The sequence below is a fragment of the Malania oleifera genome, chromosome 11 (genome assembly GCF_029873635.1).
Source record: "Malania oleifera isolate guangnan ecotype guangnan chromosome 11, ASM2987363v1, whole genome shotgun sequence".
NCBI classification, from domain to species: domain Eukaryota; kingdom Viridiplantae; phylum Streptophyta; class Magnoliopsida; order Santalales; family Ximeniaceae; genus Malania; species Malania oleifera.
This window is the reverse complement of record NC_080427.1, coordinates 20049785-20072824: the sequence shown is the minus strand read 5'-3', so window position 1 is coordinate 20072824 and position 23040 is coordinate 20049785. Positions and strand designations below refer to the sequence as shown.

At 34.7% G+C, this 23040-nt stretch overlaps 1 protein-coding gene across 6 annotated transcripts; it reads right to left on the bottom strand.

The window, feature by feature from the left end:
• Positions 1-1554: 1554 nt before the first annotated feature.
• On the bottom strand, positions 1555-10195 carry LOC131167911 (pentatricopeptide repeat-containing protein At2g32630). Of its 6 annotated transcripts, none has more exons than XR_009140181.1 (5): positions 9839-10175; positions 8693-8736; positions 2831-5392; positions 2547-2741; positions 1555-2433 (listed from the first exon to the last, which is right to left on the bottom strand). XR_009140181.1 is itself a non-coding variant. In XM_058126979.1 (3 exons), exon 3 carries the CDS (start codon positions 5363-5365, stop codon positions 3500-3502), a length of 1866 nt encoding a protein of 621 aa, XP_057982962.1. In that variant the 5' UTR covers positions 5366-5392; positions 8693-8736; positions 9839-10175; the 3' UTR covers positions 1555-3499. The 6 variants fall into 6 exon arrangements, 1 of the variants encoding a protein (XP_057982962.1); XR_009140180.1 differs by having other exon boundaries at positions 1555-2263; XR_009140182.1 differs by having other exon boundaries at positions 2588-2741.
• Between the last annotated feature and the right edge of the window lie 12845 nt (positions 10196-23040).

The window sequence follows — 23040 nt, the reverse complement described above, 5'->3', positions numbered from 1 at the left end:
ACTACATTTTTTTTTTTTTTTTTGTAAATAAAACTATGAATGGAATCATTTGGAAGTATTCACATTACAATCACACAAGCTTGCGTAGTCTTCAAATCGAGAGGCATCCATTACTTCATATCTTGTCATGATTCTGAAATATGCAATATATATATTGGTTGATGACACTTGAATTGAAAAATCATAGATAACGGCATTTATGTTAGTAGAGCTTGAAGTCTCGGAAATATTAAGAAGTTGGAATTGAATGTCTATTTGGTAGAAGATAGAAAGCAATCGAATTTCTTTGTAAAATCAATTAATTTTTACTTGATATAAGGGTTTCAAAATTAACTAATTTCTTACATGATTGTTTTTTTCCAACATTAAGAAGTCAATAAGAATATCACATTTTTTACACCACAACCACAAAATCACAAATAATTAACGCATGCCACACTAATTGTTGGATTTGTTCTATATCGAATTTAATATTTAATATTATATGTATATATACTTAATATTAATTTATAATCGAATCGAGTTTAATCAAACAGAGCACAAGTTTTTATGAATTTATAGTCAACTCGAGTTCGAGTTTAACTATTATGAAATCGATCGATCTTAAATTGAATTTTGAGTTTAACATTTTCAAGTCGAATTGAGTACGAGTATTTTACTATATTGACTTGACTCGACTTGAATTACATCCCTAGTCAAGATAAGATTTAATAACATTGATAAAGACTAAAATTAATTGTGTGATGAGGAATGAGTGTTTTCAAAACCTGCATTCTTATTTTTCTAAAATCTTAAATTTAATAATATGGGGGCTTGCACAAATTTTCTAACAAACAAACAAACAAACAAGTGCTAATATATTTTAGAGAAACTATAGTTTTGCCTTTTTTGTAAAAAGATTTGTTCCAATTCAAAATAGGAATGAAAAATTGGTTAAAACACAAAGGTAATTTACATTAGAATAGTTAAAAAAATAAAGCATATGAGTCAAATATATAAATAGTTTTTGGGTCATGAAAATGTGATCAACATAGAATCCAATTTTACACTTCTATTCCCATTTCATCATTTAGTTTCCATAAATGAGAGCATTATTAAATTTTAGGGCAAAAACCACTAATCTTTCTTGAAATTTAACAAAAAAATAATAATCTCCCTTAAAATTTCAGAAATTCCAAAAAACTCCCCTAGAATTTAAAAAATTCCAAAAATCTCCCTTAAAATTTGTTAAAAAGACAAACATTCCCTTATATTTTACAAAAAAAATAAAAATTTTAAAAGAGATTTCTTTTTAACAAACCTTAAGGAAGGGAAGGCCTGACATTTTTTGAAACCTTAAAGGTAAAGGAGGTCCGCCCCATTTTTAAAACCTAAAGAGAAGTCAATTTTCTTACCAAATCTTAGGAAATGTTAGTGCCTTTGTCCTAGATTCTAATAACAATGTTATGTTCCACTTGATGAAATGGTGAAAGTAGAAACTACTATCTCTTTCCCGTCCTATTTGATTAGGATACCAAAATAACATTATCTCATTCATTCTAATGTCATGTTTGGTTTGAAAAATAAAATAAAAAATTGAATGATGTAGATGAAAAAATGAAGTGATAAAATCAATTACATTCTACCCCACCATACCAAACATATCATAAGTTTCCTAATTAATCCCTCTCCTTGTCACTTCTAAAGACATGCATTTAAATATTTAATTTGTGGCCTGGTCATTTGAGGCAAAGGTTACCGTAGGTGTTGATGACCTTATTGCTAGCATGCATCCGCAGTAACCCAAATTTGTTTTTTGAGATACATGTAAAATTACTTTGTAGGCCTTTGTTTGAGCTGGGATCATCTGCCACTTCTTTCAAGTGGCACAGGCAGAAATAGACAAATATTGCTACAGAAAGCATTTTTTGTTGGCCGCTGCTGCTGTTGGTGTGTGTCATGGCTATGGCTCATAGCAGTTTGTTTTGCCTTTCAGGAGATCACAGCGGACACCAAGATTGAGATCCCAATTGTGAGCGTAGCCTAGCAGATGATGAGGCAGCATGTGCGGAACCTCCTCGGCACTCTCCCCACTAGAAAGGCAGATCATCAGACTGAGGTATGGCATTTTAGACGACAAACAGAAAATGTTGTCTGAAATTGAGGGCATGCTTGGGTTGTCTAAAGAAAGGATCCGGCCGTTGGAGAACCAAGCAATTGACAAGCTTAGGAAATGCCTTGGCAGCCGTGGACTTGGGGCATATACAGATTTGCTTGTTTAGACCTAGTAGAAGAAGATATGGTCCAGCTGTTCAGCCAGGATAGAAAATACGATCATAAGCATTTATGGCTATACAATGCAAATCCGTATATGTGCATTATCTTGAAAGATGCCGTGTCAATTTGACATGAATAAGTGAACACTTTGAGCTTGAATGATGATGGGAAGATTTTCTTCAAATGAAAAAACAACATAACCTTAATGAGGACGTTGCAATGATAGATATGAAGACAATTGTCATTATGTTAACATACAATTCATCAAATGTCATACTAATTTCACAAACCTAGCATAATCGAAAAACTATGCTTTATGAGTATGGCTGACCATGAAGATGGAGCAAAATCTCGGATGCACCGAATGTACCAGATGACAACACTATTACACTTGTATGCTTAGAATCTTCTGATGGTGTCTGGGGTGTTGATGGACAAGATGGCCATCGACAGTGTTTTAAAGCCCCAACAAAGATGACATGAACCTGCACAACAGTCAAATAATTTGAGCACTGGATAACTCAAGAAGTCAGGGCAATGGCACTCAATGACATCAAGTAAACACAATGGTTACCTAAATAATGGCTCAAGAAAAATTTCTTGGGCTGCCACTGGTTATGGGATTGTTTTCTTTTCAAATATTTTCAGTTGACTGCAAAATCGTAAGGATGACACCGGTTGAGTAGCAGAGCATATGTCTTCTGACAAGTACTAATTCCCATTTTTGGGAAAAACTTGCCATGTCTTCTAAAAACTCCATCACCAATATTTCAATTAACAAAACTGCTAGGCAAAGCAGATCCGGCACCAAGCGAAACCAAGACATCATATTCTTGTCAATTGTTCTGGCCCTGCCAAATTACAATCAAATTCTAGGGAATTACATTACTATCAGCTGCATCCCCTTTAAGAGGTTTGTCCATTCTCATCTATGATGAGCGGTTGCATTAAACGCATGAGAATTTACCCCCGATCATTTTGGTTTTCAAAAATTAGGGTTTTTCTGCAGCAGTCATTGTCACCCCAAGGCTCAAAAGAACATAGTGACACAAATTACAGCTGATCAAAGCTTTCCCTTTCAAAGGAGAACAGATATTGTCTTTACCCCAATAATAATTGTTCGGATATGGCACCCACTATAATAACTTAACATGGTGCGAGAGTTCATATGGCCAAGTCATGGATATCTGATCCATTCCAATCATAAAATCAAGTAGAAACTGACATCAGAAACCATCTCAATCTAAGATCTAGCTGCATGGAGACTGCCCACAAGGACAGAATATACTGTATCATCAGGCACTAGGCCTGCCTCTGTCATCTCATCATACAATTTAAAAGCTTCATTTGATCTTCCCTCCTTAGACAAGCCTGAAATCATTGCCGTGTAAGTAACTACATTCCTAACTAAACCCTTCCCAGGCATTTCATTGAAAAGCTTCATTGCAATATCCACTTTTCCACCTACACATTCTCCATGTATTAGCGATGTGTATGTATAAACATCTGGCCTCATTCCCTTTTCTTCCATTTCATCTCTTAGCTTATGAACTTCCTTCATCATCCCCTTTTTGCTATAACCATCTATTAAAGCATTGTAAGTAACAGCACTGGGTCTTTCTCCCTTCTTTTCCATCTCATGAAGCACTTGCTTTGCAGCAATAAAGTTTCCCTCTTTGCAGTATATGTTAACCAAAGTTGTAAAACTAAATGTGTTTGGAGCCACACCCCTTTCTACCATTGTGAACAATAAATTCTTTGCTTCGTCATGCTGGTTTAATTTACACAGCGCACTAGCAATAACATTATAAGCAAACACATCAATATCAAATCCCTTTTTCTCCATAACCACTTGAAGCCTACGAGCTTCATCTATCATCCCCCTTTTGCAATACCCATCCATTAAAGTATTAAATGTGATGTGATTTACATCAATTCCTTTGCTTTGCATTTCATCTACCAAGATTTCTGCTGCCTCCATCTTCCCTGCCTTGCACAGGCCATTAATTAAAGCCCCATAGGTTTGGGCATTTGGAGCAAGGCCTCTCTCAGTCAATTCATCAAACAACCCAAATGCTCTCTTCATCTTTCCTAATCTGAAATTCAAGCTAATAATTGCAGTGTACAGATAAAGATCTGGTTCTATACCTTTCTCATGCATCCCCTCAAAGAGCCTCTCTGCTTCCCCAATCTTCCCATTGCTTGAGTACCCTTTAATAAGGATTGCATATGTTGCCATATTGTAATCCACTGCATCTTTCTCCATCAATCTCAAGATCTCATCAACTTCCTTGAAATCCAGAGCTTTAATATATGCGTCAATCAATGTATTATATGTAAAAATGTTGGGTTTAACACCCCTACTAACCATTTCATCCATTAATTCCCTCGCTCTTTTGATCTCTCTACTCCTACACAATCCATCAATCACAATTGTCATGGAATAAACCGAAACTCGAACATCTGCATCAACCATTCTATGCAAGAACCCCAACAATGACTTCCCCTCACCAGATTTCTTCAGAGCAAGTAAGTAAACAATGCAAGACCTCTCATCAATCTCAATCCCTTTTCGCACCATATGCTCAAAAACCCCGGAAGCCTCTTCCAGCAATTTATTATCTGCATAAACCCTGAAGAGCATATCGAACAACTTGGCGGTAATCTTAGGCTCATTGCAAAAATCCTCCACGAAAGTGGCTATTTCCGAAACTGGGTATCTAAGATCATCATCAATAACAAGAGAATTCAAGAGATTCTTGGCCTCGGCCAATTTTCGAGCTCTGAATAATCTGCAATATAGGGCTATATAGGTGCCAATGTCAGGTTTGTGAGAGGCAAGGCTCTGGTCTCCCCGCAGAAAATTGTGGAAGTCCAAGCAAGATTGTATTGGGAGACGTGGGTTTGTCAGAACAAGTTGAGTGATGCGGGAATTGAGGTTGGAGACCAAAGATGGTGTGGCTTGGAGGGGCTTGATGCCCGAGGTGATTAAGGTTTTGATGATCTTTTCTGCTGATTCTTTATTGGATTCGGGAAGGAAAGCTTTTCTCAGGGTTTTGAAAACTTTCTGGGTCGACATTGGTGGAGGGGTGAGAGAAATGACACTCATGTTTAGCTCCGCAATCAACCCCTGCTCCTGCAAAAATGAAAGAGCAAAATCTCAAAACCCACCATCTCTGCCTCCATTAAGTAAATTTAATCAAATAAAACAAAATGTAAATGTGATATATATTTTTAATTTTTAAAATTTGCATGAAATTTTCAATGCAAAGTTTACTCAAGTTCATTATTATATTTTTAATCAGAAAAACACTAATTATACAATGAGATCGTATATCTCTCATTTTATATCCCTTACTACCCTCAAGATTTGAACTTGGGACTTGCAACATAAAGTCTCAGTTTTTAATCATTGGATTCTTTTTAAAGAGATTCACAGTTTAATTACATTAATTATAAAAAAATAAATAAATAATTTGATTTTTTATTTTTATTGAGAAAGAAATTAAGACCATGTTTAGTTGTGGAAAACATTCTCTACTTTCCAAATTTTAGTTTTCCAAAGAATTATGAAAATTTTAGCTTATTTTTAATATTTTCAAGATTCATATTATAAAGGTAGAAAATAAAGAGTGTGTTTAAATGTGCAAAATAATTTTTCATTTTTTATTTCTAGATATTAAAATAATCACAAGAGAGACATTTTGTTTTCCAAATTTTCAAAATTTATATAAGGTAACATTTAAAACACAAATTAAAGCCTACGATCAGAATTCTATACTCCCATGTGTAAAGTAAGAGTTAGAAATCTAGAAAAATAACAAAAAAGATATTTTCCAAAACTAAATTGGAAAATGAAAATGTTTTTTCACAAGTAAGCTATCTCCAAAATCTCTCACTTTTCTAGCCATTATCTTTTTTCTCCTAGCATCATTCCCATTTAACTTAAAAGCAATTATTCATGCTCCATCAAACAGTCAGTGCCAAAAAATGAAACTATTTTTCACAACTAAACGACCCTAAATCTCTCGCCTTTCTAAGCATCATCTTTTTTCTCCTAGCATCATTCCAATTTAACCTTAAAACAATTATTCATACTCCATCGAACGGTTAGTACCATCAACCAAATGAAAACTATAGTCAAATGGGTTTTCATACCATTTAGTCTAATTTGGATTGCCCTTATATACCATTAGGTGTCAGACATGGATAATGAAAGTGTCATTAAGAAAATTATAAGATGTTCTTATTCAACTTAATTAGAAGTTGTTCTAATTGAGACATCAATAGAGATAAATGTAATTATACTTACCACCAAATTAGAGTGAACCTAAGGAGCACACAGGAAAGGGACAAAGTGTATTTAAAAAGAAAATACGGGTCAGGTTGCCCCTTTCACTCTCCCTCACCTATCTAAAACATGTGGGTGGTAACAAGCTAGTTTGTTGGTTGCACCATCTCTCTCTGTCTCTCTCTCTCTCCCTCCCACCCCCCCCCCCCCCCCCCCCCCATGTCAATACATTTAGAGGTTAGTGACTTGTGCAACTAGAGAAAAGAGTATCGACAAATCTAGATGAATGCAAAGGTGCTATTTTCATATTTTGATATTGTTTGTACTTGAACATGGTCAGAACTTGGTTTTTGCATGTGCTTTTGTTTATTTCCATTATTTCTTTTTGCTTGCATAGATATTTTTATAGATAGGCGGAAATATTTATAGTAAATCCTTTATTAATCAACTATGTGGAACATTTTCACCTCCAGCTTGCACTATAATTTTTACGTCTTTAGAATGAAGTACTCCTTCCTTAAGGGGTTCTTCTTCAATATATTTTAACTACTTTTATGCTTCCTCATTAGTTTCGTATGGTTTCTTTTTCACCCTTTTCTCATCCTCAAAAGTCTCTTAAGAATATTCTTGCTTCTATTATTTATCTTCCCAAAAATAACAGGAGGCACTGCTAGGATGGCCAAACTCAGAAGTTAAGTGGCACCTAAAAAGATCAATCAAGAGAATGTTCCTCTGCATCATTCTAGGACTATTATGTTAAAATAATAATATTTTGGAAAATAATTCAAGGGGAACTCTCTAGTTCACGTGAGAATATAATAAGAGAAGAAAAAGAAAGAAGAGCACAAATTTTTCTAAGCATGAAATTGAGCAATCATTACTCAATTTCGATTTTTTAGGGGTGTGTTCTTCAATTTCTCCTTTTACTTCAAGGTTGAAGTCAAGCAACTGTCACTTGAATTCATTAATGATTTCCATGGCCGCCTATTTTCAGCAATATTTTGAAAAGTGTAATATTTTGAAAAATGTAACAACACAACAAAATCAAGCCTCAAGTCCCACTAGGTGGGGTCAACTATATGAATCCTTTTCCACCAATTTATGCGATCATGGACTATTTCTTTCAACAAATGCATGGCTATTAAATCCTTACTCACGATCTCATTTTAAGTTATTTTAGGTCTACCTCTACCCTTCTATTGCCCCTCATAGTTACTAAGAATAAAACATGGTCGATTATTTTGAAAAGCATAAGAATAAAATTATATTATTTTCACAAAAAAGAAAAAAAAAAACAAAGATTTCATGATTGAAGATAATTGATTCATTAAACTATAAAAAAAAAACCCACCAACTAGCATGCAAAGAATGACCATAATCTAAGATTCTCACTCTAGCAGAATACCCTAGACATGGATAACAAATGTAAATGTTACCTCACTAGAGCCCAATGCACAACTTTTTCCTCTTTGTTATAGTGTGTTACATTACACAAAAATGGGTTGCACATGCAAAATGTCAAAATTCAAGGATGAAAAAGTGAATGTTTTATTCGCTTGGTTCAAGAATTATTTTTTGGGCAAAAATAGAAGATTCGGGGTTTTAATGTGCTATTTCACGAGCCTCGCTATCTAAATGCAAACTTTTTCGTTTTTAATGAATGAAAGACAACAATTTCAAAGAAAACATGAAAGGAATGATAAAAGCAAGTGAGCAAAAGGTCAAGAAGAACCCAAAGTTTAGTCAAGGATTTTTTTTCCCTTCAAATTGCAAGTAAGGCCATTATTAACTTTCATAAATCAAGGAAGAAAAAAAACTAGAAATTGTAAAAGTTACTCTTCCAAAAAATAAACATTCTTGGCTATCTTGTTTCCCACTTTTTTCACAACTTGAAGAACTATTAAATTGATTTTAAATTATAAAGTAAAACTAGTAAGTAATAATAATAGTCTTCTAAAAACTAAACATTCTTAACTTTCTTGATTTATTAAATTGAGTTTAAATTTAACATTCATTTTCACATTTAATACATATCCTTCAAAGATAAATTATTTCTATAATTATTTGCCAACAATGTTCATGATAGGAATTTTAATGATTTATTTAATATCTTATTTAAAAAATAAAACATAGGTACAAACTTACTTGTTTCCTATGCCGCCAATATTAAAGAAAACACAACACCATATCTGCAATTCAAAATAAGTGAACTTTATTTAGTAAACATGTTCATTACACAATTCATAAGATGAAAAACAAAAAACCCACTTCAAATAAAACTTTAAATTAGTAGCACTGGATAATCACAAAATAGAAACAAGTACCTTAAAGAACATATTAAACAAAAATATAATCAAACAAAGAATGAAACATTTCATATTTGGGGTGAATACCACTAGCAATGCAATTGTTTTTCCCTTTTCACCACTATTGTACTACCCGAACTCCAAAATTCTGGAAGTAAATATAATAAAAAAAAAAAACTCAAGTGAACAGGTTATATTGAAACATGACTTAAATAACAAGATTCAAATCATACTTACATCTCAATAATTGTATGGTAACACTAATTGTTTACTCCAAATAAAATTTGATAGTTTGGTTTGTAAAATACAATTGAACGAGAATGGAGTGGAATGAAAAAGAAAAAATAAAAAATGAACAAAAATAGACAATTTTATTTCAATTCGTTTCTACTTACCAAACAGAAAGTAAATAGTTCCAACATGAGCTAACTTGTAGGCACTTCAAAATTTTACGCATGTCAATCATTTCAAGTAAGGATTTCACATAATAACATTGAACGGTGTTGTATTGGTACAATAAAAAACCATATACAAAAGAGATGAAGTGCTATTTTTTTTTTTGGCTAAGCAAAGTAACAATTGCTTAGCAGCTCGAAACTAGAACTACTTTCCTAGCGCTTTGAAAGAACTGCATCTCTCTCTTTTCGTCTCTAACAACGGAAATATGTTGGTGCTTCTAGAGGGTATATAGTCTAGGAACGATTTGAGTTTAAACGTTCACAAAGTTGGGCCCCCACATCAAGTGTAAAGCCAGCAATTTAACAAGGGTAGTTCGGGTGAGAACTTATAACCTGAAAACTGACATACACCTTTGGGAGGTAATAGAGAGAAAAGATTGCGAAGAAAATTTGTGAACAAAGTGATTTGCATTGCAAGTTAAAACCTTTCGCCGGACCCGAAAAGGGGCCGAACAGCAGTTGACTCGGAAATCTTCCAATCATAAAATAAATCAAGCAAGAAGGAAATTTAAGGGTGTGAAGATCACCTGAAGTGCCTTTTCTGCCATTCTTACAAAAAATTCTTGTTTTTCTTTCTTTCTCACGTCTGAACCTTAGTTTGTTGTTCCCTACGCGACCAGGAGAAATCGAGCGAGCACAAAAATAATAATAATAATAATAATAATAATAATAATAATAATAATAATAATAATAATAATTCTGAAAATCGCAAGATCTCAGTCCACTTCGCAGGCGATGAAGTGGTGCCGTGACTTCGTCAGCCGGAACGTAGAGTGTGAGCGGAGACGATCGGCCGTGGGCTGAACACTTAGCGGGGAACACTCAATGGTAGAGGGCGCCGCAGTGGAAAGATGGAAAGTTAAAGAGGAATAGTACAGGGTTTTATCAAGATGGTGCGGGAGCTGAAATTTTAATGGAAAGTTAGAGTAATTTAAAAGAAAAATATAAATTTTTAGTTATTTATTAATTGATAATTTAATTTTTTTAATTTTAAATTTACAAAAAAAAAAACAAAGAAAGAGTTATATAAAAGTTAAAAAGTTGTTTTTTTTTTCCTTTTAATTGATAGTATTAAATGAATATTTATAATTTTTTTTAAGATTTTAAAAAGTGTTGACTTTTTTGAGTCGATTTCTATTTTAATGCTGATAAAGTACAAGTATCTTATGTGTGGTTAAATATATGAATAAGTCTAAATTTCTACAAAAATAAGATCCAAGGACTTGGAAGCCTAAAGAAACTCCAAGATCATATGCATCTAGCGCATTCCATGAAAACACATGAGCAAGAAGATTGAAGATATTTAATTTTGTTGTAAATGCATTTTTTTTTTCATATTTGGTTTGTAATAATGTCTAACATGCATGATGTGAATTGATAGTTCAGAATGACCGTAAACAGACCCTAGGGACCAACATACTTCACAGAAAACCTTTTTCTTCACAATTAAATTCATACAAAAAGGTTTTTAAATGAATTTAGGATCAAAATTGGGGCAAGAATGACTTCAGTCGACCGACGTTGGATTTCTAGGCTTGATTAAGAAGCCTCGGTCGACCGAACCCTCTAGTTCAAAACTACTCAGTCGACCGAACTACCTTAAAGTTAACATGTTGGCTATAGTTTGGGCGAACGAAAGAATTTGAAATAATTGTCCACGGTCGACCAAACCTTGAAGCTAACCTTTCTTACCTACCTCGGCCGACTGAACTATCAGTTCAAAATACCCTCGGTTGACCGAACCTGTTCTATCGGCAAACTGAACCTAAGTTTGAGCGTCCGAACCCATGAAGGTTTGGAAAATCGCATTGCCTCGGCTAACCAGACTCACCTACGGCCACCCATGTAAGAACCTGGAAAATATAAAGAGATTTCTGCAGATTTCGTCGACAAAGCTATATTTCGTCGACGAAGGCAGTAGACTTTTCGTCGACGAAATTCAGAGGTTCGTCGATGAAGAGAAGCCGAGAGGTCTGGAAAATTCTAAATATCAGACTTCGTCGATAAGGCTGCCGACATCCGCGACGAAATTCTTGATTTTTCGTCGACGAAGGTACTTTTTGTCGACGAAAACCGGGCGGGTCAAAGGCTTAAAAGGGGATATTTGGTTTCTTCTTCACTAAGTCTCTCTCTCTCTCTCTAAACTCTCTCTACTCTCTCTCTCTAAATTTCCTTGCCGGTAGTTGATAGAATCAAAAATCTGAGGGTACCACGAGGATCGTGGAGGGATTCTCTACAACTTCTGTGGATCGGAATCTCGGTTCGAGCAATTTTGGGTTTCGGGCCAAAATCGAGGTAAGGCTCGGTTTTTATTTCTGATTCGGTATATGTGTAGTAGTATGGATCGTAAGCATGTTTAGTATTGTGGTTTGTAGATTTCGGAGTCTCGGTTCATAGTTTTGAGGGCTGTAGAGTTCGTGGTTTAGTTTTAGGTTGAGGTAAAGGGATTCTGTTTATATCAGTTTATCTTCGAAATTAGGATCGGTAGGCTTGTAGGCTACGATCGTATGTATGTTTTGACTACTTATTTGGGGAAATCTATCGAGTGAAAACACGGGATTTTTGGGTTATAGTTTTCGGGAAAATTGGGGATTTCGGGTATCATCTCTTATTTGATTGGAAAACCGTTTATGTTATTTAAATTGTATTATTGAGGTGACCGTAATCTATATTTGCATAAACTGTATACTTGAAATTGTAAACGATATGATTTGCCATAAACCAAATAAGTGTGGTATGTGTGTATATTTGTATGTTGTTCCAGATATTTGTGAAAAACAACTATGTGGCGGCTTATTACCGTACGCTGAAATGTATAGGGATATGAGTTTCAAAGTGATTCTAGGTTTTGTGAAAAACGGCTAGGGGTGGCTAACTACCATACGCCGTAACGGCTAGGGGCGGCTAACTACCGTACGCTGTAACAGCTAGGGGCGGCTAACTACCGTACGCTGTGCCCTGTAACGGTTAATTACCGTGGGCAAGAGTGGCCAGCTCTATATCTAGGGTGTGAAATATCACCAATATGATTCGGTTGGTCACCGAATGTAGCAACGGACCACAGTGGGCCTAGGTTGACGCAGCGTAGTTTGCACATGGTAACGTAATCGGGGTTAGACCAGGTGACCTTGTGTAGTTGCATGTGTAGCAATGGATTCACTATTGGGCCTGAGTCGAAAACCTTCATAGTTTAATGTGTTGGAATGTAACCGCTGTGAGACTAGGTGACTTGTGCAATTGTGAGTAGTGTGACGACACTGACCATATGTATGTATGTATGTATTTGAGTATCGTATGAACTGGAATGGTTTTGTGAAAATACTGGAACTGTATGGAATTGTATGGGAATGTATGGAACTTGTTTTGAAACTGTACGTATATGTTTCAAACTGTATCGTATGTATGTGTTATGAAGTATGAAAATGCCACACACTGATATAACCTGTTTTCTCCCTTACTAAGAGGTGTCTCACCCCGAATATATACAAATATTTTTCAGGTCCTTCGGGTAGTCGAAACTAGCATCCTAGCATCCGAAAGCGGGGGGTGTGTTTAGCTACTGTTAGTACTTGATATGTACGAATTTTGTAACCGGGTTGTCCTGATGGATTTTGTAGACACCCGTGGTATGTATGGTATTTGTAGGTATGTTTAACCCTGTATGGTATAGATTCTGGTATCGTACAATTTGATGTAAAGAAAGACCGTATTCCGCTGCGTATTTTGATGAGTATGGACATGTGTATGTATGTATATAGAGCATCCGTTCACCACACGGGGTCGGACCCTCTTTGTATGTGGTATCATTTAATGTTTTAATTGATACAGAGACAAGTTAGGTTACTTAAATTCACCCCTGGGTCCCATTTCAGGGTTTGGGCCGTGACAACCCAAACCCAATATAGACTTTGTGTCTGTTCGGGTGACCGGCCCTAAGGACTAGGCGACTGAACCTCTCGGGTTGACGTGTTTCTACCGTAGTAATTAGGGTTAATTTTTAATTAAACAAATTCTAAAATCCCTAATATGTCCCTAGTGGTCAAAATTCCCTCAGACTCTATAAATACCCCTCCATTACACATTTTTAAATAAGAGAATTAGAGAGAAAATCCTCCTAATATATTTTTGATTCTTGTTCATTTTAACTCTCCTACACTTTTTATTTGGAAAATTTCTTTTAGAGAGCATATATCTTTTGGTCATTCTTTCTTTGTTAGGTTTAATACTCTCACTCATATTGATTTGTTGAAAATCTTTTTAAGAGTATTGGCTCGAGGTTCCCCCATATATTTTATTTGATAAATATTTTTGGGCTGATCAGATTATAGCTTGTGAATCTTGCACATTTATTGCAAGACTTCAAAAGCTCACATTATTGATTGCAAAATATTTTTGAGCTTTTAACCCTAGCTTTCATTAACAATAGTTTTGAATATTATTTTTAGAAGAAAGCTTTTGGGTCTTCAAGATCTTTAAAAAACACTCATTGCATATTTCTTTTAAAATCAAGGATCATATTATTCTCTTTGTGAAAGCACAACCCTAAGTTCTCCTAGACTTTATTTGAAAAATATATTTGGAGAAAGATTTTATTGGGGTTTAATCTTCGAAGTGCATTATCTTGCATATTATTTTTCAAAGATTATAAAATCATTTGAACAAAATCACATTCTCACATTGAGTTTAATTTCCCATCATACATGAGGGCATTGTGCTTATTGTTGTACACATCTGCTCGTAGTAGAAGCATTTCCTTGTACACAAAATTATTTGATTATCTGTTATATTCCTGACAGGTTGTTGGAAGAGGGAGACTAACCCTATGAATAGTTTTGGATTTACTCAAACCCGATTAGGAGAACACCAGATTGGTTTAGACCCGATTAAGAGAACTAGGTGCACCAGTCTGTAAAGTGTTATAAACGGTGTCGCTCCATCCGTGAAGTGAGCAACTAATAGAATCCTCTTACTTGTGAGCTTGAAGCGGGGACATAGGTAGTATTGGCCGAACCCCGATATCATATTGTGTGTTCCTTTATTTTCCGCACTTTAAATTTCTGTACATGTATGTTATTATTTATTATCTTGATCATTTTACATACATGCTTTGAATAATTGAGAAATACTGAGCCTAATATAACTGTTTTATTTATCTGTTCGATTTATTGTGTTGGGTAATTGACATATGTTTAGAAAGATCCTAGGTTGCGGTATATTTCTGTTGGATTAGTTATACCTAAAAAATAATTTTTTCAATACCCAATTCACCCCCCTCTTGGGAATACATCAATTTCAACAAAAAATTTAACCAAATATTCTATCCAAATTTTTGTTATAAAAAATTTAAATTTGACAAATTTCATTTATTTTTATTTTATTTGCTCAGATTCTTTTACTTTTCTAAGTAAAATTAAATGGCCTAATAGTTGCAAATGCATCATGAATATTTTTTATTTTCCATGTATCTTAATATTAAATTGTTAGATTAAATTATATACAATATAATCAGTTGAGACCCATGGGTATAGACTTTAAATGAACAAAATAAAGTGAATAAAAAATTCAACTATGAAGTTTATCATGTTTATAAAATTATACAAAAAAGATGAGTCAACCATCACAAGCCTCCAAATCTTAATTTTGATTTTAAAAAATTTTTAAATAATTTAATTAACTCCTAATTTTCTTAGTTGTTATTGGCTAATCCTTTTACTCAAGCATTGCCAATAAATTAGTTTTTAATTAACAATAAGAAGTTAGATCTTGGCTACTTCCTATCTTTACTCTCTTTGTCGCAATGTTGCGACGACTCGGAAAAGGTCAACTCCCAAAATACGGGGTTGAATCTTTATGTCACCTCCACCAAATGGCGAGCTTGAAATTATATGAAGGAGTAATACAAATGGTAAGAAATGGATCAAAATGTATTTCAATGGAGTTACTAGTAACCTGTTTCTTTAGTAGGTGAGATTACAACACCTATTTAAAATGCTGCCAGTTCACTAGCCTTTAACCTATTCCTAGGTCTAAGGAAACTGATAATCTATAGTCTGCTTTATCGGGTTGGATTCAAGAGTATGGTTGTGTAAATGGAAGGTATTAGCATTCATTTACACCCGTTCAAAGGACAGTATCTAATTAGCCTAGGATTATCTTTGAAATTAACACATCAAGACTCATATTCTTCCCTTTTATTTCAATTATCAATCCATAATATATTGGGCAACCCTATGAAAAACAGAAGCTACCCTCACCTCGAGATCTCCAAAGACATGTAAAGACACAACCCTCAATGATCCTAATGAGGACTATTTACTTATCGAGTTTATTCCATGTTAGGGGGTTTCCTTTACCCGACCTTTAAAGATCAGAAGACCTTGCAAAATACAAAAAGCCCCACACCTCAAACTTCTCGAGGGCATACAAAAACACAACCCCTAAGCTCAAAGGGAGACTTATTATGAAAACTTTGTTTCAAAGACACATGTAATCCATAAGGCAGGTATTCTTTTCAAAGCATGTAAACCACAAGGCATGCAAGAGAAGTATAAACATAAATCAGAGGGGTCTAATAAAATCACTTTCATGCAAACCCAAAGTGATTCTATTTGACTCCTTGCTACTCATGTGATGGCTTGGAATTACATAACTCCTACTGTAACGACCCAAAAATTACACCATTTTTTTTTCATAAAATATAAATTATTCTGATACCCTTGTTAGACCTACTATAACATCTCAGGCCTTAGATGGGTACCGAGGTATCCCTGTACATAAATGGACACACCTATGCAGTGAAAAATATAAAGTCATACACCTATATTTATAATACCTGAATTCAGTGTTTTTAAAACCCTATATACATATTTACAGATCACCCCTGTAATGACCCGGGAATTTAAATAATTAGAAAATATGATAAATAAAATGGATTAATAGATAATGAAGGAAAAAGGAAAGAAATTAGAAGGAAAAGCAAGCCTCGTCGACGAATGTCTTGTATTCGTCGATGAGTGTCCTTCTAAGCTCGTCGACGAACTTGGTTTCTCGTCGACGAAGGAATCCCAAGAGAGAATTTTAGAATTTTGAATTTTGTCAACGAAGGTATCTTCTCATCGACGAAGTCTCTATAGCGCCTTGTCGACGAATTAACGTGTCTCATCAACGAAGCCCTGCCTATAAATAGAGAGTTCTTTATTTTTCAACACAACTCACGAACCTTCCTCACTCTCTCCCTCTAAAATACAAACTCCCAGCCTTCTCTCTTCGATTTCGAGCCAGATTTGACCTGGTTTGACGATCCAGAATAGCCAGGAGGTTTGTAGGATCATTCTTTTCAAGGCTGTAGGAGCTGATCGTTGGGTTGTGATGTTTAGGAAACATCCCAAAATCAGGGTAAGTTAGTTATTTTGGGATTTTCTTAAGGAATATTGTTATTTGGAGCCTAGGAAGTAGTGAATAAGTATTTTCCTTAAGATTGAAGTTAATTGAAATTTATCGTAATTAAGTTAGGATTTTTTGGATTCAGGGTCTAGGTGAATGCTACGGGTATCGGTTCGGGGATCCTACCAACGTAGTTTGAAAGTCTGGTAAGGGGGAAATTTATATATTAAATCAGTTTTTTCATGAATTAAAATGGATTATGTGTTATTTATGTATATATGTTTATATGTGGGTTTAAAATGCCAGCCATGAAATTATGTTTTTTAAGCCTAGGAATGTTTATATAGTTATGTATATGTGAAAGTAAACGAATGGAAGTGGAAAATAATTTTTCTAAGAAATTAATTAAGAAATGAAATGTATTTTCAATATATCAATGTTAACTATGGGTTGGCTTATTTTGTAAGAAATGTATATGAATTTTACCACTAAAACTATGTGGCATGAGATTCTGTGCAAATATATGTTAGATATATGAGATGCAGGTTAAGTAAGTAAAGTTTATGAATAAAATATGATATGGACAATGTTGCTTGTGTATGTTAAATGCAACCATGTAAATGTAAGACAGCTAAAAGACAGCCATGTTAGTAGATTCTAGCGCATTTCTATGTGGACTAATTGTAGCAGATTCTAGCGCATTTCTATATGGAAACTAACTGATGATGGCTAAAGACCAGCTGTAGTACAAAGTAATGAAATGAAATGTTATGCAAGGAAATGATGATGAAATGGCAAATGTGAACGATGTAAATGGGAAAGAGTCACTTAAAGTGAAACGAAATGTAAAGTTAAGTTATGAACATGAATGAATGTGTATGAATGTATAATGACAGAAAATAATGATGTATTATGATATTAGAAGTATGTATGTACATAGAACATGTTACGATTGGGCAAGGTGAACTCTTCGCCTGAGGGCTTGCTGAGAAAGGCGAGTGCACAAGTAGTTTCAGATGTGGCAGTAGTTGCATAACGTACTAGGGCAGAGGGAACCTATTTGTATGAGCGGATAAATTTCCCTATCCTTAGGGCCTTTGCCAGTAAACTATTATTGAATGCCTGAGTACGAGATTAATCTAATACTTGAGCGCTTACTGAGTAAGGTAAGTGCCCTGGTGTGCTTTAATTGTGACCTTAGGGTTACCTATGTATCAGAGCAGAGGGGTGCTACTTGTATGAGCAGGTAATCACCCCTATTCTTGAGTAATCTCGTGGGCTAAATTTCTGCATGTGTTTGATTAGGTTCAGAAAATGATTTCCGAGTTCTGTTAATGATTTGCAAATGTAATTAAAATGATATTTATATACCTCATGTTAGCCACACGTTATTTTTATATGTATATTTCTTCCCTTACTGAGATGTGTCTCACCCGAATATGAATTTTTCTTTTCAGGACATGCTCGAGGTCGGGCTTAGGAGTTCAAGGGTATTTTTAGCATTTTTGAGGACTATATAAGAAACAGGGTATATGTTGATACTATCTTGGAAATGGAAATGTTTATGTTTTATGTCTTTGTGTTTTGACGATGTTGAGAACGGAATGGTTGTGAACATACTAAAATGTTTTGGAGATATATGAATATATGGAAATGTAGGTGATGGTTGGATTTTATGGATTTATAGGTAGAAAATAGAAAACTCTGGTATTACGGTATTATGGTATATATTGTATGGAGATTATATTTATGTTTTCTACTACATATGTATATTATGGATTATGGATTATCAGGATATTGTCAGGTTTAACGCACCGGACCCGGGTTTATGGGTTTGGGGTGTTACAACCCCAGTACCATTTTTTTTAAAACATAATCCCCTGAATACACTTACCTTATATGCAGGGCAAAACAAAAGATCTCTCTATCTACGAGCCTAATTTGTTCGCCTAACTAGTTCACTTGAAAAATGTTAAATTACTGGGATGAGACGATGCTCAGTAAGTGGAAATATGCTATTACTAGTGTGTGGCGATCGAGTTGCATAAATACTATAATGACAATATCTGAAACTATATAAGCTGGCAAATCAATATAAAGTATAACTTACATTTATCATAGTTTAAACATAATTGTATCATCTGAGTTTTCTACTTTTCATACTTCTAATATCATACTATATTTGCTGAAAATTCTGTAAATTTGTATACATATACATAACTGAGATTTTTCCCTAGAAAACCGTATGTCATGATTTAACCCCTCATGACAGGGTTGTGCGGCCCATAGGCGAGACTTAATTCTGGTTGGCCTACCAGGTAAGTCGACAGTACTTTACCAATCCTCAGTTCAGCCAAACAGCATCCTCTCCTAAGCACGGAATTGGAAAACTACCTCGTCAAACCAAGCCCCCTCAACCTAGAGTACTGGGGAGACTACAAACTCTCCAGGCAACGGTTGACAGAATCAACATACTATCTGAGATATGTGGTTACACTCTAATATGAAAATAGCAACGGTATCATGCTCTACTAACTGAATTTGTCTGAAATAATTCATCAGGGATCTGATACTGTATATACTAGTACTATAATTACCCTACTGTTTTCATCATGTTTCTAAAATAACCATAACACTATAAATCTGATATGTAAATATTGTAGTATTTGAATAAAATAACTGTATATTTGACTGAGATAATCTGTAATGTCTGAGTGTTATGATTTTGGAAAACATGACATTCTGCAATTACTGTAAAATACTAGTCTTTAAAATATCTGTAATACTTGTTTGATAAATTTTTGTCTGATAAATATCTATCTATATATGTATTTACTATAAATCATAATATTCTAGAAAACTACATAAATTCTGTATTAGGCAAAATATCTACTCAGGCCACACAAATAATAAAACTCACATTTTGGAAAAACTGAATAATAAACTGATATATATATATATATATATACACACACACACACACACACACACATAATTTCCTAATAAACTTGTTAAAATTCCTAGCATAGCATATCTCCCTTACCTAACTGGCCGGGAGGCTCGCCTCCAGTTTAATCCTCACGCACACGGCGTACTCTCCTCAAAATTCTGAAATAATACCCACATTGTTAGCTTTACCGTGATCCCAAGAGGGGGGGTGAATTGGTATTTTTAAATTTTAAGCTTTAGGTTAATCACTTAATACCAGTATATTCACAACCCTATGATCAATCTAGTGCAAGTAATGTAAATGTATACCAGAACATAGATAAAGCAATTTAATCAAACATACATGCACCAGAAAGCAGCATAGTAAAGGTGACACACATAAATGTTATCGAGGTTCAGCCAATTGCCTACGTCCCCACCTTGGCTAACAAGTACAAGGATTACCACTATAACTTGCTCATTTAAATGGGTGGAGCGGCACCTATACAAAACCAGGTCAAATTATCACAGGGATGACCTCAACCTACACAATCCTTACCGAACTGGATTACCGCCCTCTCAGGCTACGCCTGGAATGCTCAAAATTACAATCAAATGGTACAATCAGAATGCTTTCATGTAAAGCGGATATGTACCCAAATAAGCTCAATCACATACACCATAATATGATTTAATATGTAAGCTCCATGTGATCTTATATTTTAACTCTCAAGTATGTTTACTATCACTGTAATGAGCGTGAGAGAGTATCAACAAACAATCTTTGCATCTCAAGATATTCAAGTGTTCACACAAAGATGCCAATCACACTTCATATATTTTAATCAACAAGTTCTCTCAATATGTATGTATGTATGTATGTATATATATATATATATATATATATATATATATATATATATTTATTTATATTTATATATAAGTATATGAAGCTTTGTATAAGTTTGGTTTGCAAAAAGGTTTAAATCTTTGTATCCAATAAAAGATATAACTCAATGAATGTTTGTCACAAATATTTTTATCACACAAACAAATATCTACTCAAAGATTTATCAAAACAAAGCACACTAGATATTTGAAAGTATTTTGAAAATATTTTGCAACCAAAAACAAATACAATCTTCTTAAGATGTTGCAATGAAAGTGCAATTCTCAAAAGATCAAATAAAGTCTTCTTAGGATGAACTTATTAGAAAAGTTCCCTAAGAATCCTTTTTGGTTTGGCTCTCAAGAAAATCGTGTCAATCAAACAAATCAAGGAGAGCAAACCTTTCCAAGCAAAACACTCAATCGACTTACAGCGTGTTTAGACAATAGTTGCAGGTAAGTATGAGTGGACGGATATTCAAAGTCGCAAGATAAAAAGCTCTGGATAAATTTTCTTAATCGTATATTTTCAATCCGCGTGTAATTTCTCTAAATAATAGGTATATATAGGGATACTGTAAATGATGCTCGCTATGGACACAATTGGAATTATTAGAAAAGAATAATATCGTTTATAGTAATTAATATAGTTAAATATGGAAACTTTTCAAAATAACCTGAGAGCACCGGTCGACTAGAAACATTTTCGGTCGACCCAAGTTCATATGGTTCGGTCAACCAGGCCAAAAATGAACTTTAGAGTCGGTCAACCAGATCAGTATGTCCGAGGTGATTTTTCCAAATTATTGAGATACGGTCGACCAGGGTAAAAATAAACTAAGGTCTCAGTCGATCGAAAAGAAGTGATTTTTCGATTCTCCGAGGTTCGATCGACTAGGACTAGAATGAACTAGATTGGTCGGTAGACCAGACCGTTGGATCCCACACATGGGGATTCGGTCGACCAAGTTGGTGTAGTATAAAAATCTATCGGTCGACTGGGAGGTCAAAATGTGGACTCCCAGGTGGTTTGGTCGACCGGGGTCAAATGAGCTACAAAGGCTCGGTCGACCGGACAGTGGTTAACTTGTTGACCCGGACCGGTTTTGATCGACTAGGAGAAAATGACCTATGTAGGTCGGTCGACCGAAAGTACATAACTTGTACATTTCTGTCATTTTTTAAGTATGCAATCACTCAAATCAAATGATCAATCATATGTATGCATGAGTGAGTGTCCTAGGGTCATTTAAAAGCCTTTTTCAAGACATCGAAAAAATCTGGTGTCGGTCGATTGAAGGGCATTCCCTAAGGTCTTTCTATGGTCATTATGATTTTCAGGAGATATTCGGTTTGAACTTACAAATCAGATCATGCATGTGATGTGTGTGATTGTTACAAGTAAAAGCCCTAGTTACTATTACAAACCCTTTGCATAAATATTAAATACAATACACATAGCACTTGAGTCTTCAACTTCACTTTCTCTTTGTGCCTTATGATCTTCCAATTTGAGTTCCTGCACATTACCTCAAACACCCATTAGATATAATAAGTATTTGTCATTATCAAAATCGGGCGTGACCTATAAGGTCAACACACATGCATATTTCCAGTAAATCAACTATATTACTCCAAACGTACATACTCGTAAATTTCTGAAATATAATTTACTTGGATTTCTATAAACACTCACTAGGGTTCCCAACCCATATTTGTAGGGTCTCGAAACACCTTATTCCTGAAAATATAATACTCAAATTTTACTTCACAAAACTCTAGTATATTCGTAGATAATACTAAATCTAACCTCAAATGAACTGGGTAATACTGAAAATTCTCAAATAATACCCTAGTTTTGGGATGGTGCCCAAGTTGGCTTAACCAACAATCTACTCCAGCAGACTTGAAGAGAATCTTCCTAGGAGTAGAGTGGTGGCTTCCGATCGTCGAACCGACAAAAAACAGAGTCGTAATCGTAGTGAGAAGGAGAGAGGGTCGGTTTTTAAAGAGAGAGAGAGGAAGGGGGAGTTTATGCGTGACTTTTTGCTAAAAAAATCCGATTTTGGCTTACTTATAAACCCGAATTCGTCGACGAGTCCATAAAAGGAGTTCGTCATTGAACACAAACCCCTTGTCGATGAATTTCAAGCTCTGCAAAAACCCCTCTTGGTAACTTGTCATTAACGAGACACGTGTCTACGTCGACGATCCCTAGTAGAATACTCGTCGATGAAATTCTTGCATTCGTCGACGAGACCCTATAAGTCCTTTTTGAAATTTTCATTTCCTTCTTCTTTTATTATTTAATTACTAGAAATTCTCTAGGTCTTTACATTCTCCCCTCCTTATAAAATTTCGTCCTTGAAATCTACTATCTGTATTGATCACCCTCCATTAAGAAAAATAGGCTACCTTTAAGAATACCCAATCCCCCACATCAAATTCTAACTCCCTATGGTGAGTGTCTGTGTAGCTCTTCTGCCGACTCTGAGCTGTATTGATTCTTTCTTTAATTGGTTAGATTTTA

Coding starts and splice junctions, on each gene's coding strand:
- LOC131167911 (XM_058126979.1), bottom strand. CDS start 5,365: ATGAGTGTCATTTCTCTCACCCCTCCACCAATGTCGACCCAGAAAGTT.